Source organism: Platichthys flesus, chromosome 12 (genome assembly GCF_949316205.1).
Source record: "Platichthys flesus chromosome 12, fPlaFle2.1, whole genome shotgun sequence".
NCBI lineage: Eukaryota > Metazoa > Chordata > Actinopteri > Pleuronectiformes > Pleuronectidae > Platichthys > Platichthys flesus.
In genome coordinates, this window is record NC_084956.1 from 2828576 (window position 1) to 2841456 (window position 12881).

General features: G+C 40.9%; 1 protein-coding gene across 1 annotated transcript; it reads right to left on the reverse strand.

The window, feature by feature from the left end:
- Positions 1-388: 388 nt before the first annotated feature.
- On the reverse strand, positions 389-12562 carry LOC133966637 (dual specificity protein phosphatase 19-like). The gene is made up of 6 exons (XM_062401631.1): positions 12389-12562; positions 11463-11708; positions 10859-10865; positions 7818-7857; positions 5642-5794; positions 389-787 (listed from the first exon to the last, which is right to left on the reverse strand). Exons 2-6 carry the CDS (start codon positions 11689-11691, stop codon positions 596-598), a joined length of 621 nt encoding a protein of 206 aa, XP_062257615.1. The 5' UTR covers positions 11692-11708; positions 12389-12562; the 3' UTR covers positions 389-595.
- Positions 12563-12881: the final 319 nt, after the last annotated feature.

The window sequence follows — 12881 nt, forward strand, 5'->3', positions numbered from 1 at the left end:
TCCTCTGTGTAGATGTGTTAATGCTAACTCCCTGGACATGAATCCCGAACAACAATTACCAGTAAATGATCTCAGCTCAACAACAAACACACACACACCTGTCTCACGTACACTTTCTCAACTCGAACGTGAAGACACCTTTGTGTTCCGTGGGTTTTCGGTGTCAGGAGCTCGTCCCCGCGGTGTTTGTTGATTAGAATGTGAAGCAACTTCTCCCTCAGTATCTAACGAGCTAATTACGAACTAATTATCTCCAGGCAGCGAGGTTAGTTACCTTTGCAAAGTTGAGAAATTGATAGAGACAATGCAGCAGCGAGGTCGCCCATTAGAACTGATGGTGTAGCTGTTTTATATAGATGAGAAAGGAAGGAAGTTGAAACTCAGGAAAACGGGTTCATCCTTTAATTAGAAAACATAGAAATTAACACTAACTTAAGAGAACAGACACACACTGGGCATTTGGCAACAGAAAAAAGACAATGTACATTCTTTAAATGCAAAAAACATATCTTGAATATCAAACTTTCTCTTTAGGCTGATGAAAACGTTGATAAGAATTCAAAATAGTACAAACTATGCTCTATGAGACAAGCAGCTACACTCTCCCTGGTGTGTAGCTCTGCAGCTGCAGGTAGAATCCGGGGTTCGGACGAGTCGAGGGCCTCGCCAGCTTCACCTGGCTGAACGCATCATCGAACAGGAGCCCCTCCCGCAACATAAGGTAGCCAATCACAACGGAGGAGGAGCGTGACACGCCGGCATTACAGTGGACCAGCACAGCGCCCCCCTGTGGAGAGAGGAGAGGAGCGTAAGACAGGACACAGAGAAGTTTGATTGTTTAGTTGACGATGTTTTATTTTGATTTAACCACCAGAGCTGGTGCATTTTCAGCCGTTCTGCCGACAGCGTGATAAACGTCTGCAGGTCCCTTCACCCGGTGGGAGACACTGTCAATGTCAGAAAGATACAATATCTGCTATTTGGAATTACAAGTCAGAGGCAGATGTGAACCTCTTTCCACTTCGCTGCTCATAATTACAGACGTGAACGCAGCACCGAAGAGAAAAAGGGAACAGCTTGGAAATCCTGGTCTTTTCCTTTTTTTTTAACAACCCCCCAGATGAACAAGTGGTCATGTTCAGGAGAAGAAACAGAGAAGAAACATGAATTTATCTGAACCTAAAATCATGTTCACAACGTAATAATTGCAAAACTAATAATATGGTTCAGAAAGTTCAAGCTATTAATGCAGCTGAACGACAAACGGACAGGTTCAGCAGTTTAGCAGCAGATTAAAAGAGCGATTCACCTCAACTACAAACACGTTTAACCCGTTTTATCTGCAGAGATTTCCAGATATTCACATCCTGGATTCATGCTGCTGGTATCTGAGTGTTAAATCCTCCACTTGGCCACTTGTCACGTTCTAATGAGCGAGTGTGGTGTTCATGCTGATGTGGCTTCACAGCTTGAACTGTTGTTCTTTCACAACTTGTGAAAATCTGCAATTTCTGACTTGTCACCATCTCTGAAAGCAGCATTAGACAGAGCATGAATTCAGTGTGTATATGTGTGTGTGCGGCAACAAATTTGTGATACGATTAATATTAATGCTGATGTAGTTATTTTACCGCCTCGAGTGCCCTGCTGAAAATAAACTTTTAAAATTCCAGCCACATCTGTAGACAATGCGTGCAGGCCCTCGGCTCCGGAGCCTCCCGTCCCTGGGTGAAGTCTCTGCTCGGGCTGACGTGGAGCAGAACAGAAACTGTACAGCACATTTTTGATTTCACACGTCAATCCATACCCATTGAGGGGCAGAGGATTGGAATTGGCTGAACGCGCACATGCAGCACTCCGCTCCCTGTAATTGACACGTTATCGCCGTTATTTGGGGCTGTAATCCAATCAGACGGCTCCTCGGGGGAAGATACAATCAAGTGAAGCACGTATAGAACACACAGTGAACAATATCAGTCCTTTATAGGTTTCCATCAATCAGACAGGTTGTAATATTACTGCCGGGGCCTGCAGTCAGTGCAGTTACAGATCAGCTCTTTTTCCCCGGAAAAGAAAACATAAACACAAAACTTCTACAGACTTGAAAATTGCCTGAGCCAGATAATCCATCACCGCAAACATGGAGACGTAATTTGGTTTTGTCAGAGTTTCTTGTTTTGCTGTTATTTCATTGCGCTCGAGCTGAGTGTTTTCATATCAGCGCTCACATCACATTACGTTCTGCTTACGGTCAATCTCCTGACACACACACACAAACAGATACACAAACACACACGCACACAGACACACACACAGAGGGGAGGAAATGCACGTCTCTACCAGGAAATAATCCCTTTACATGCAGCATGTGAGGGGGGAAACTAAATGCGAGCAGAAAACATTTCGACTTTCAACATGAACTGGCCCCAGCGTGGTCTTTTAATAGGTATCCAGACCACCTGCCTCGTCTTTGTGCCGGGTTCCAGATAAACCGACTGTTGGATGTGTGTAGACGGCGTACAGTGAGGAGGCAGGAGAGCTGCGTGTGCACACTGACATGTTAAATTAGCCGGCAGATATAAAAGACGGCATTTTCAGGTTGCGTTGAGCCTCGGGGGAGAAAGTAGAGCCAGAAAGGTTTAAATAGATTTGACACCTTTTTTTTTTTTTGCCTGGTGGAACAATGAAATCGACTGTGGATGTTCGTATATGTGTGTTTGTGTGTTTGTGTTTCAGCATCTGTCAGTGGTGGAAAGTGATGAAATGCATTAACACAAGTAGAATTTAGATCAAACTTCACTCAGATATGTCAATTGCATACCACTCTACTCACTATTCACCTCTTCACAAATAATCAAAAGGAAATTTTCCCAGGAGTAGTAAAACTCAACACTACTTCAACAAATTAAAGCATTAAAGCAACACTGTGCACCTTTCACTGAGCAACAGCGCCCTCTGTAGACCCAAGTGGTGATAAATGTAGTTGGGCTCCAATATCTGAAAACACAGCCAAGAGGTGGATATTGTAGATATTACCCATGATCCCCGGCTTCTAGAACCAGAAGAGCAGCCGCTGTAACAAATCTGCTAAACTCTGTTTAGAATTATTCATAGTTTAATAGATTTTAGGCTGAATATTGAGTCAAACGCTGTTTTTTTCATGACTTCTTACTCAACGTGAGATACTTATACGGAAATACATTAAATACATTAAAACCATTTTACGTTTGTCTTCTAAAAGCATACGGCCATGAACGAAACACACGAAACAGAGCAGTACCACCTTTGGTGATACGGAATGAAACTCATTTGAATCCAACTGCTATTTTAAGTTTTAAAAAGTTGTCTAGTGTTGATTTAAAATTCAGCTTTTAAAGGAAACTGAGAATGTATCAGAATTATGTATATCAGGGGTTTTGAAGTCTGTGTCTGCGAGCCTCCCCTCAGACCTTCTGCCCCCCCTCTTGCTCAATCCATGGCTGCCTTTAGCATCACGACTATTTCATTTGATCCCACAGACACTCAACAGTTCAGCCTCATGTTGCTGTTGGACTCGACTCGAGACCACAACAAACATAAGACGGTTTGTCCTGAAGCTCTTATTAGTCTCTGACTCCGGGAATGGGAGAAAAGCAGTGAAATCTCTTTATCCATATCAGACTCGTTTAAGCTTTTCCAGAAGATCCCCTTCTGATAACTAATGTAATAAGTAATGTATTTCCCCCTGAACTGTGTTGAGAGCCCTGTGGAGGCCCACCTACCACTGTGAGAACCTCTGATGTATATTAATCCAATTACATACGACATAGACACACAAGACTGACGGCTGCTTTTACTTTAAGGGCCTTCGACACACTTTGACGATAATACTGATGATTCCTGACTTGAAGGAGTATTTTCACATTTTGAGAAATATGTTTCTTTTTCCTTTCTTGCCTGAAGACTGACTCGTCTCATGTCTGCACAGTAAACATGAAGCAACAGCCAGTCGGCTTGGTTTAGCATAGAGATTGAAGAACAGCCTGTTTCTTTCTCCAAATCTGACAAAGTCCATTTACAAGAACCTTTAGTGCTCATTAGATAATACTCTAAATCTTGTTTGTTTGTGATAACAACAATTTGTAGTTTCCACGCTGAACTTTGTCTATTTCAAGCCAGGAACTGTTACAAGTCACCAGTAAAGGCTGCAAGAAGAAAATCTAATTTAGGAACTGGGAGAAGCTTCTTATTCAGTGTGAGGATGTGTAACTCTATCTCTAATATAAAATGCTTTACATAAAACATGAAAAGCATCAAAACAAAAAAATGTAAAAGTGACATAAGATTCACACATATAGCCTTAATAAATACATATAATACAAAAATAAATAAAGCCTATGAAATTATATTAAAATCAGTTGAACAGAAATTAGCACATCCCTCCTTCTTGCTTCCAAACAAACCAACCAACCTTGAAACGACAGGGATATGAACATAACCTGCTCTGCTGAGTTAATAAAGAGTAGAAGTTACAGTGCAGTGTAGAAATAAAGAAGTAGCAAACAGAGAAGTCTTCCCCCCCGACCTGCAGTTCTCTGGCAGTTTGCTCCAGATATGTGGAGCAAAAAAACTGCCTCTCTATATTTTCACCAGCAGATCAGAAACGTGTTTTGGCCCTAAACCATCCAGTGCTTTCCAAACCAACAGCAGGATTATGAAATCAATTCTTTGATGGACAGAGAGCCAGAGTGAAGATCTGAGAACTGGACCAACGGGATCCACTCACTTGATCTCAGCGAGGACTCCAGCAGCAGAATTCTGAATCAGCTGCTGATATTTTTTTCTTTTAAGGACCTGTAAACAAAGCATTACAGCGGTAAAGCCTTTACCAAATCCTGCTGAGACCTTTACAGTCCTTTAATAAGTTCTTGAAGTGACAGTTAACTGATTCTGTGATTGTCACAATGTGGCTGTTCATCCTTGTCTCTTAGAAATTTGGCTTTTAACCTTTATCTTTGTTTAAGTGAATAAAAATGCCATTGTTGTTGTTGTACTTGCTCAGAGCTTTGTCAGGTAAACTTGTATGTCATCTGAATAATTATGTTGTTTTCCATAATCTGAGCTGGTGGGAGACTGATGAACAGAGGAGGCCCCAGGACGGAGCCTTGGGGAACTCCACGTGTTATTTTTGTCTGCCTGGATGTATAATTACTTAAAAAACACAAAGTCATTTGAGTAGAATTCAAGCTATTTCGGTTTTATCCCACCCAGTCTGGTATAGTCTTTAGTCTGACTCTGTTGGATGCAGTTCTCAGATGCAGTAATATTTAATCTTAGGTTTGGCCGATGTGATCGAATCATGTCATGCTACTTGAATTGATTTTAAGTGGACGGAGGGGCAGCGCATTCGAAACTGGCTGCTATTTTTTTATTTTTTTCAGATTTTTCATTGCTGTGGAAAGAAATTCAAATTCATCGGACACTGACAGCAAACTAGGAATGTGCATTATTATAGTTTTTGGAAATGGTGTCCACTTTGTTCCAAAACTGAATAAAATAGCTTTTCTCTCAGAGGTGTTAAGGAAACTGGGGAATCCAAGACTCTACTTGTATTCGTCCACCTCTGTCAACTCTCGATGTGTGACGCAGACCGTGTGTGTACCTGCTCTCGAGCCTGGTTGATGAAGGAGCTGCATTCTTCCAGATAAGAAGTGATGTCAGTTTCTGGGAGGTCCAGGACCTGCAGCGTCTTGTACACCAGCTGATCTGGGAACAGGTTGTTTACTCCGTAGGCCACGTTAAGCACATGAGACACCTGATGGACACAAAGACAATGGGAGAAAATGACCCTCAAGCATTGGCTTGTCTTTTCTTTGGCAGGACAGTGAGACCTATTTGACCGTCGGCCACAGCGATGACATGACACGGCCTGAACTTGGCTGAGGGAGCGAGGGACCGAAGACGGAGAGCAAGAGAAAGAAGGTGAGCGAGAGGGAGAAAAGGAGGGAGAGGGGGGGGAGAGAAGACAGATGGCTCCAATTCATTTTGCAGTACCTGTCTACTCTCACTTAAATTTAGCTTCCCTCAGAGGGCTGGATTCTCTCCTCCTCTGCATCTTTGAATTGTTCTGATGTCTGCTGCCTCTCGACCGTTCATAACATCCAACATTGATTCTTTTCATTTTCAGGATGAGTCTGGTGCTAGAGGTTTTTTCTTATTGTCGACAAATCAGGAAAATGGCAGAACCAGCAATAAACTGATCCTACTCTACTAACAATAATTATGTGTGTATCCAAAGTCTGATAAAGCTTCATCTAACCTTTTCCTCCGAAAACCAAACCCATGCAACCACACTGTACAACATGTACCTTCATTACAATGAACACACATCACAGTTTATTATGTGTTGATCCCACTGACGCTGCTGGAAGAGAGCAAACTTATTAATTTGCTTCTGAAAATAGACCCCAGCAAATGCATAATGTACTCAGGTCATATTTTCTCAAAACTACAATGCCCGGCTAATAGGATCAATCCGTGCACTTGAAAAACGACCTAATTACTAGTCTCACATTATTTTTCAATCTCTTGGGGCAAAGTCGGCCACTTAAAGCTATTAACAACAAGCAGCACATCGAGACAAATGTCAAGCAAATATATCGTTAACAATAAAAAAAAATAATAATGGTTGTTTCTCTTTGATATGTACACAGGATGGTATAGAACTAGTATTCTGGTATATTTTTAATTTGATAGTTTTAGAGGGAGATTGTTCATTGATCAGAAGTAAGTTAGTGTTACCATATAGCAGGTTTAGCTTTTTGTTATTTGTTGTTTCTGGCTAGATTTTAAAATTTCAAACAAAAGTAGAATAAAATAGCAAACTTCATAAAACTCTACAACATTAAAATACTTACACAAATATAAATAACACCCTGATAAGAATAGTGAATATAACAAAATAACTTCGGTCTTCTCTCTCTGACACAAAAACAAATGTCTGGACTTCCGCAAAGCAGATGATCCTCATTTTGTTTCTCGCTCTTCTCATCCATTTTCTAAAGATTCAATGGAGAATCCAAATCGAGCACAGTTGCAGTTCATGCAGTCGGAAACCAAACATATCCTCAAACATTGAGGTAAGTCAGACGATGCAGAAATGTGCGGGAAGTGTGTTTAACATGGGGAAGAGCAGAAGACAATCTTACACGGACATGGATAATGGATAATAGAGTTTTCATGCAAATAGGGAGTGAATGGACGTGCATGTAAATGTCTTCATTGTTTATTGACTCTCCAGATTACAGATTTGATTTCCTCACAAACTACACCTTTACTGTTACGGCCTTTTCATTCCGACACCATTAAATGTTTATTAAACGTTTTACCAGTGAGGGCAGGTTTTTATAAAGCATCCTCTGGGGCCGGCTATCAAATCTCCTGGGCTTTAAATGCTACCGGGTAATTTATGGCTGGTTTGGTTATTAGCCAGTCAAGGTTTCATCCCAGAAAGTGAAGGTATTTGTAATCTCTCCAATTCATCATGGTGAGGCTGCACAGGCAGCAATATGCCGGTGCCTGGGAGCAGCCACTGCAGAGAGGAGTCGTCTCATTCCTCTGATGAGGAGGAGCAGCGCTGAGACTTACTGTAATCATTTACTCCCTCTACTGAGCTACACTGTCACTGCATGAGTCACGAAGCTCTTCCGGCTGCCGGCTGGTTGCTGCCGTCACATGAGAAAGGCACACGTACGCGGCTGCCTCTAATCTCATGTCACCGCACATATCATCACAACAAGGCAAGGGCAGGCCCGCTCTATTGATCCCTCTGCACTGACCTTACATCTCTGCAGGGTGTCCGAGTCGTGGGCTGCAAGCCTGAAAAGACAGAAACACTCTGTGATTTAAAAAAAATACTTTGACAAACTAAACTAACAGTTACAAAAATCATTAAAAGGTAATTCAGGGAGTTGTCAGGTGATTAATCTTTTAAATAAATCATATTTACCAAAACATTTAGATTATTCCAGCCTCTATAATGTGACGATTTGCAGTGTTTCTTTGTGTTTTGTTGGAATTTAAATTTAATATTATTGGATTTCAGATCAACAGACCTCTGGAAACATGTGGCAGGTATTTATTTTACTTTTTCACACATTTTAACAGCTGAACAACAAATCCCTTAATTGTACAAATTCATTAACAGATGAATGATATTGAAAACTGCTTAGTTGCAGCCTTATTCCTGATACAATCAGCGTATGAACAGATGTATCTAATCCCATCAATTGTCCATTCTGTGTTTTAAAGTTAAGTAGCATGAAGCAAAAGCCACAACATATCAGAAAACCTTCTCTGTACAGTCAGTCTGATTTCAGTCAGAGGAAACCAACAGAAAGAACCGGAACGGGAATCGAATCAAAGTGACAACAGCCTTCTTTAAGAGCAGGAGTTTCAATGAGTAATGCAGCAAAGGAAGCAGCTCTACGACTAATAGAGGAAATTAAATCAGAAGGACCCACACATCAATTCAATTCGTCATATACGTCTTCATAGTGGTACTTAATGACAAGGGCTGGACAATAACAAGAGAGGAATGGAAACAGAATAGGATCGCGGGCCTTCACCAGATTCTCTGAAGCAGCTCACAGCCTTTAAAGTCGCTCATGTATGCACTCTTTGCATTCGCCAAGCCACTTCCACATAATGCCAAATTCATGGGGCGGAGGCTTAAGTCTAAATCCGAAAGGGATGGAGCATCTCTGGAAACAAGCCAGCACCCGGCACATGAGCCTCATCAGTGTCGAGAGGAAAGATTCAAACTGACACGTCTGTGAAATGATGCAGGATGCCAGGATTTAAAAAAACATTTTTCCAACACAAATATGGCAAAGGATGACAATTTTTATAATTCTATGTTTAGAAATAAAACTATATATTTGCTTGACGTTTGGCTCGATTTGCCGGCGGTTGTTAACGTCTTTAAGTGGCCGACTTTGCCCCAAGAGATTGAAAATAAAGTGAGACATTAATTAAGTAGTTTCTCAGTTTGAGGATTGATTTTTCCTTTTGGTTAAAACGGCTGTATTCCACTGAGAAGCATCTATCTCCACATTTGGTCATTTTTAGGTTGTGAAGTGAATCAAGTGATTGAGATGCATTCTATCGACAGTGTGTCTGTTTCAAGGATTAAAACTTTATTGTTTTAAGCAAACAAGTTTTGATGTTAAATAAAATCCTATGCGTTGTTTTCTTTTATAGCCATCTTTAAAACAAAAAGATTTATGGTAAAAGTTTGACAGGTAGCAGCAGGTTAACCTAGCTTGGCATACAGACTGGAAACTGACTCCTGTCTGTTGCTCCATATTTAAATCGCAGACATAGGAGTGGTGTTAAAAGTTGTCAACTAACTCAGATAGGAAATATTATACATATTATTACAGGTGATTTCATCTTGCAGCAGTAATATGGTAATTTTGAGCCAGAGTATGTGCAGAAGTGTCGTGGTTTGGAATTTTGGTTTCACAGACACACACAGAGCCAATCAGGTGCCTGTCTCAGCTGTCAATCATGATGGTTTACCTTAATTTTATATTATCAAATAAATAATTAAAACCAACACACCTGATCCAACACCAGTGTGATAAGAACTACATAAAATGACAGAAACCATCTTTGAGGAAAATGTATTTAACATGAACTTTGATTATTTTAGTTCTGTACACTGTCCACTATATACTGTATCTCTCTCTCTCTCTCTCTCTCTCTCTCTCTCTCTCTCTCTCTCTCTCTCTCTCTCTCTCTCTCTCTCTCTCTCTCTCTCTCTCTCTCTCTCTCTCTCTCTCTCTCTCTCTCTCTCTCTCTCTCTCTCTCTCTCTCTCTCTCTCTCTCTCCTCTCACTCTCTCTCTCTCTCTCTCTCTCTCTATATATATATATATATTACATTTAGGTGTGTGTCAAAATAATAAATAGAAGCAGCTTCTTTGACAATTCGAATTAGTGCTTTAAATTACTGGGGAAAATATATCAAATGTGTGTTTTTCATTTTTGAATGGCAGACTGTGAGAAAAACCACAATGACAGGTGGCAATTTCCCCAATACTCGAGAAGCCGATCAGATGTACAGCTGAGTGTCGAAACAAGTTGACGTCAACACGGATGTGGTGCAAGACACTTCATTTATTCTCCGGAGCTGCTACAGAGGATAATTAACGTGTATTTTGGGAAATCAGCAGCAGTTTCATCCGATGACAGCAGTGCCGAAGCCCCGTGTGAAAAAAAGTCACCTCTACTTAATCCAACAGATGTAATATTTCATTGATCCCTGCTGAGATATTCTGCTTTGGACTCTCTCCAGCCGAGAGGTCAGAGCGCAGCGTTAGCATCAGGAGCGAAACAGCACCCAAGCACTGGGAGGAGGAGTCAATGTCAGGCCCAAGGACACGTCGGCAGGACGGATACATGCTGACATGTGAGGGTGTCAACCCATGTCCTCCAGCTGCAGGGCACCGCGCTCCCTGAGACCAATTCAGAATTAATGATATTGATTTGTTTGTTATTAGGAGTTTATCTATTTATTATTAGAACAACCGTGACCTTGTGCCTTTGTGGACTGGTGACTCTGTGAAACTGATACTGTCGGACACTCAACACCTCACAAGCTCCTCTGAGGCTTTCCCACTGAAACTGACACACCTCAGCCTTTCAGTAACATTTTTGTATATTAATTGAAGTCCCCAAAATTACTATTAATATTATGATAACTAGTAATATTAGTGGCAGGGTCGAGTCGTCCATTAATCTGAAGGTGGAGCTTTCATCCCCGGCTTCTCCAGTTTACATGCTGAACACATTGTACCTTAACCTGCCTCTAATCGCTGAGCCGCTGGTGTGTGAATAGAATGAACAAACTGTATGAATGAGTGAACGTGACATTTAATATAACGCACTTCAATGGCCGTTGAGACTAGAAAGGCTCCATATGAATACGGTCAATTTACCATTTACTAGAGGCAGCTGTCACAGTGGTCGTAGGAGCAGCTGCGATGGAGGTTATAAAGATGGTATATGTTTTAAAGACAGTAGTGATGGTAGTAAAGAGCAGGAAATAACTATTCTATGATCATATATAGAATTTATATGAATATTTGTAGTAGTATCTCACTAACAGGAGATAGTGGTGCAAGTTTTGATGTAATAGCCTCAATGGTGATAGCACTGGTGTGATATTTATTTGAAGGAGTGAGGTAGTAGTATGTGCAGTCATAAAATAAGTAATATCAGTTATATTAATAATAATCATAGTAATTACAACAATAAGAAACAATGATGGGAAAAGGATCTTGTGTGTAGGGCAGGGTATACATTCCACAGAACTTAGGTTAATAACAATACTAGACTTGCACTGGTAGTAGTAGTTTGGTGGTGGTAAAAGCAGTAGTGTTGGTATTAATAGTAATAGTAGTAGTAGTACTTATATTACCCAGTAACAGGAAGGATCTAACGACACCAACTTGAAGGTCCAGACTTTTATCTTCTACAAATCCACATCCACTTCCCTCCTCCAGCTCCTCCACCCGCTCCACCTCTCCCTCGGCCCCGTCGCTCCTCGTCTCCAGCAGCTTCCGACCCGTCACTGTGGTAACACGCGTGCACTGCTTCCTCAGACGGTTTTTGGAGAAGCCGTGGATCTCCTGACCCAGTGACTGCATCACACCAGGGTCTACAGCTGGAATAGACAGGAGTCCACAGAGAACTGTTTATACTCAGAGATTACAATTAACAACCACTAAACACACTTAATAAACTTTTACATATTTTAGTCATTTATAAAAACTACACACGTATGTATAATTTGTGTAATACAGTATATAAAACAGCTAAAGCCCCCCCAAAACCTGAGGTATTTGTTGAATTACTAGTTTCTGCTTCTTTTTCAGATTTCAGATGTTAGTATTGTACTTTATTTATAGCAGTGGATTAACTGATTACTTTAGTTACTCTGTAGATCTACCTTATTAGACAAAATATAACAACTAATTCATTATAATGCTGAGTATAGGGGGAATTCACACAATACCAAATACTATACAAAACAATGAAATAAGCTCCACCTTTACCGGCTGCAACATTAAATGATGTAGTCTTTATTGCATCAGTAATTACAATCCACTAATTAAATATCTCATACAACTGCATGGTTCATTCTGCACTGTGGTACTTCAAGTATATATATGTTTTTATTCTAATTGATTTGTGCCTTCGCTTGAGTGACATGTTCTTCTTGTAAATGAGAAGAACACTGTGGTGCTACTTTCACTTCAGGAGAATGTCTGAGTTCGTCCTCCTCCTCTGATCAAGGCTGATTATGAGTAACCTATCTGACATGTCCCTGCTTCGTGCACCCACCTGATCTGATTTAAACGGTTTGAAATCAAAGTGAATCCAGGAAATCCTTCAACCATCGGAGCTTGAGGTGTAAATGATAGAGCACAGCAGCTGGAGTTCAGAGAACACGAGATAAACCAGTGAGAGACAGATTGTGCTGCAGCGATGGAAGCTGAAACCAGAATGAACACAAACGATCAGCTGAGTCGGAAGCTGCGTCAACAGCACGACGCGTTCAGGGACCAAGGAGAGAAATAGGACATTATGGCGTTCACTATGAACCCAGATCTATCTAGCAGACAATCCACCATCACGATCCATCAACATGGTCACGATCCATCACCACGATCCGTCACTACGATCCACGATCATGATCCATCACTAGGATCACAAATTACTGCACATCTTAAATTCATATGAATTTATCTTAGTCATGTCCCTAACTTTACCTTTCAAACAACTACTGCAATTGTCCACTCTTGTCTCTTTAGTCCTCTTTTGTTCTTTGCTTTAT

What these genes read in the sequence shown, in the direction of transcription:
- LOC133966637 (XM_062401631.1), bottom strand. Translation starts at nt 11,691, where the DNA reads ATGCAGTCACTGGGTCAGGAGATCCACGGCTTCTCCAAAAACCGTCTG. An exon ending in ACACCCTGCAGAGATGTAAG is followed by an intron (nt 5,795 to 7,817) that starts GTCAGTGCAGAG and finishes TGTGTCCATCAG; the next exon opens with GTGTCTCATGTGCTTAACGT. An exon ending in TCAACCAGGCTCGAGAGCAG is followed by an intron (nt 788 to 5,641) that starts GTACACACACGG and finishes CTCTCTCCACAG; the next exon opens with GGGGGCGCTGTGCTGGTCCA.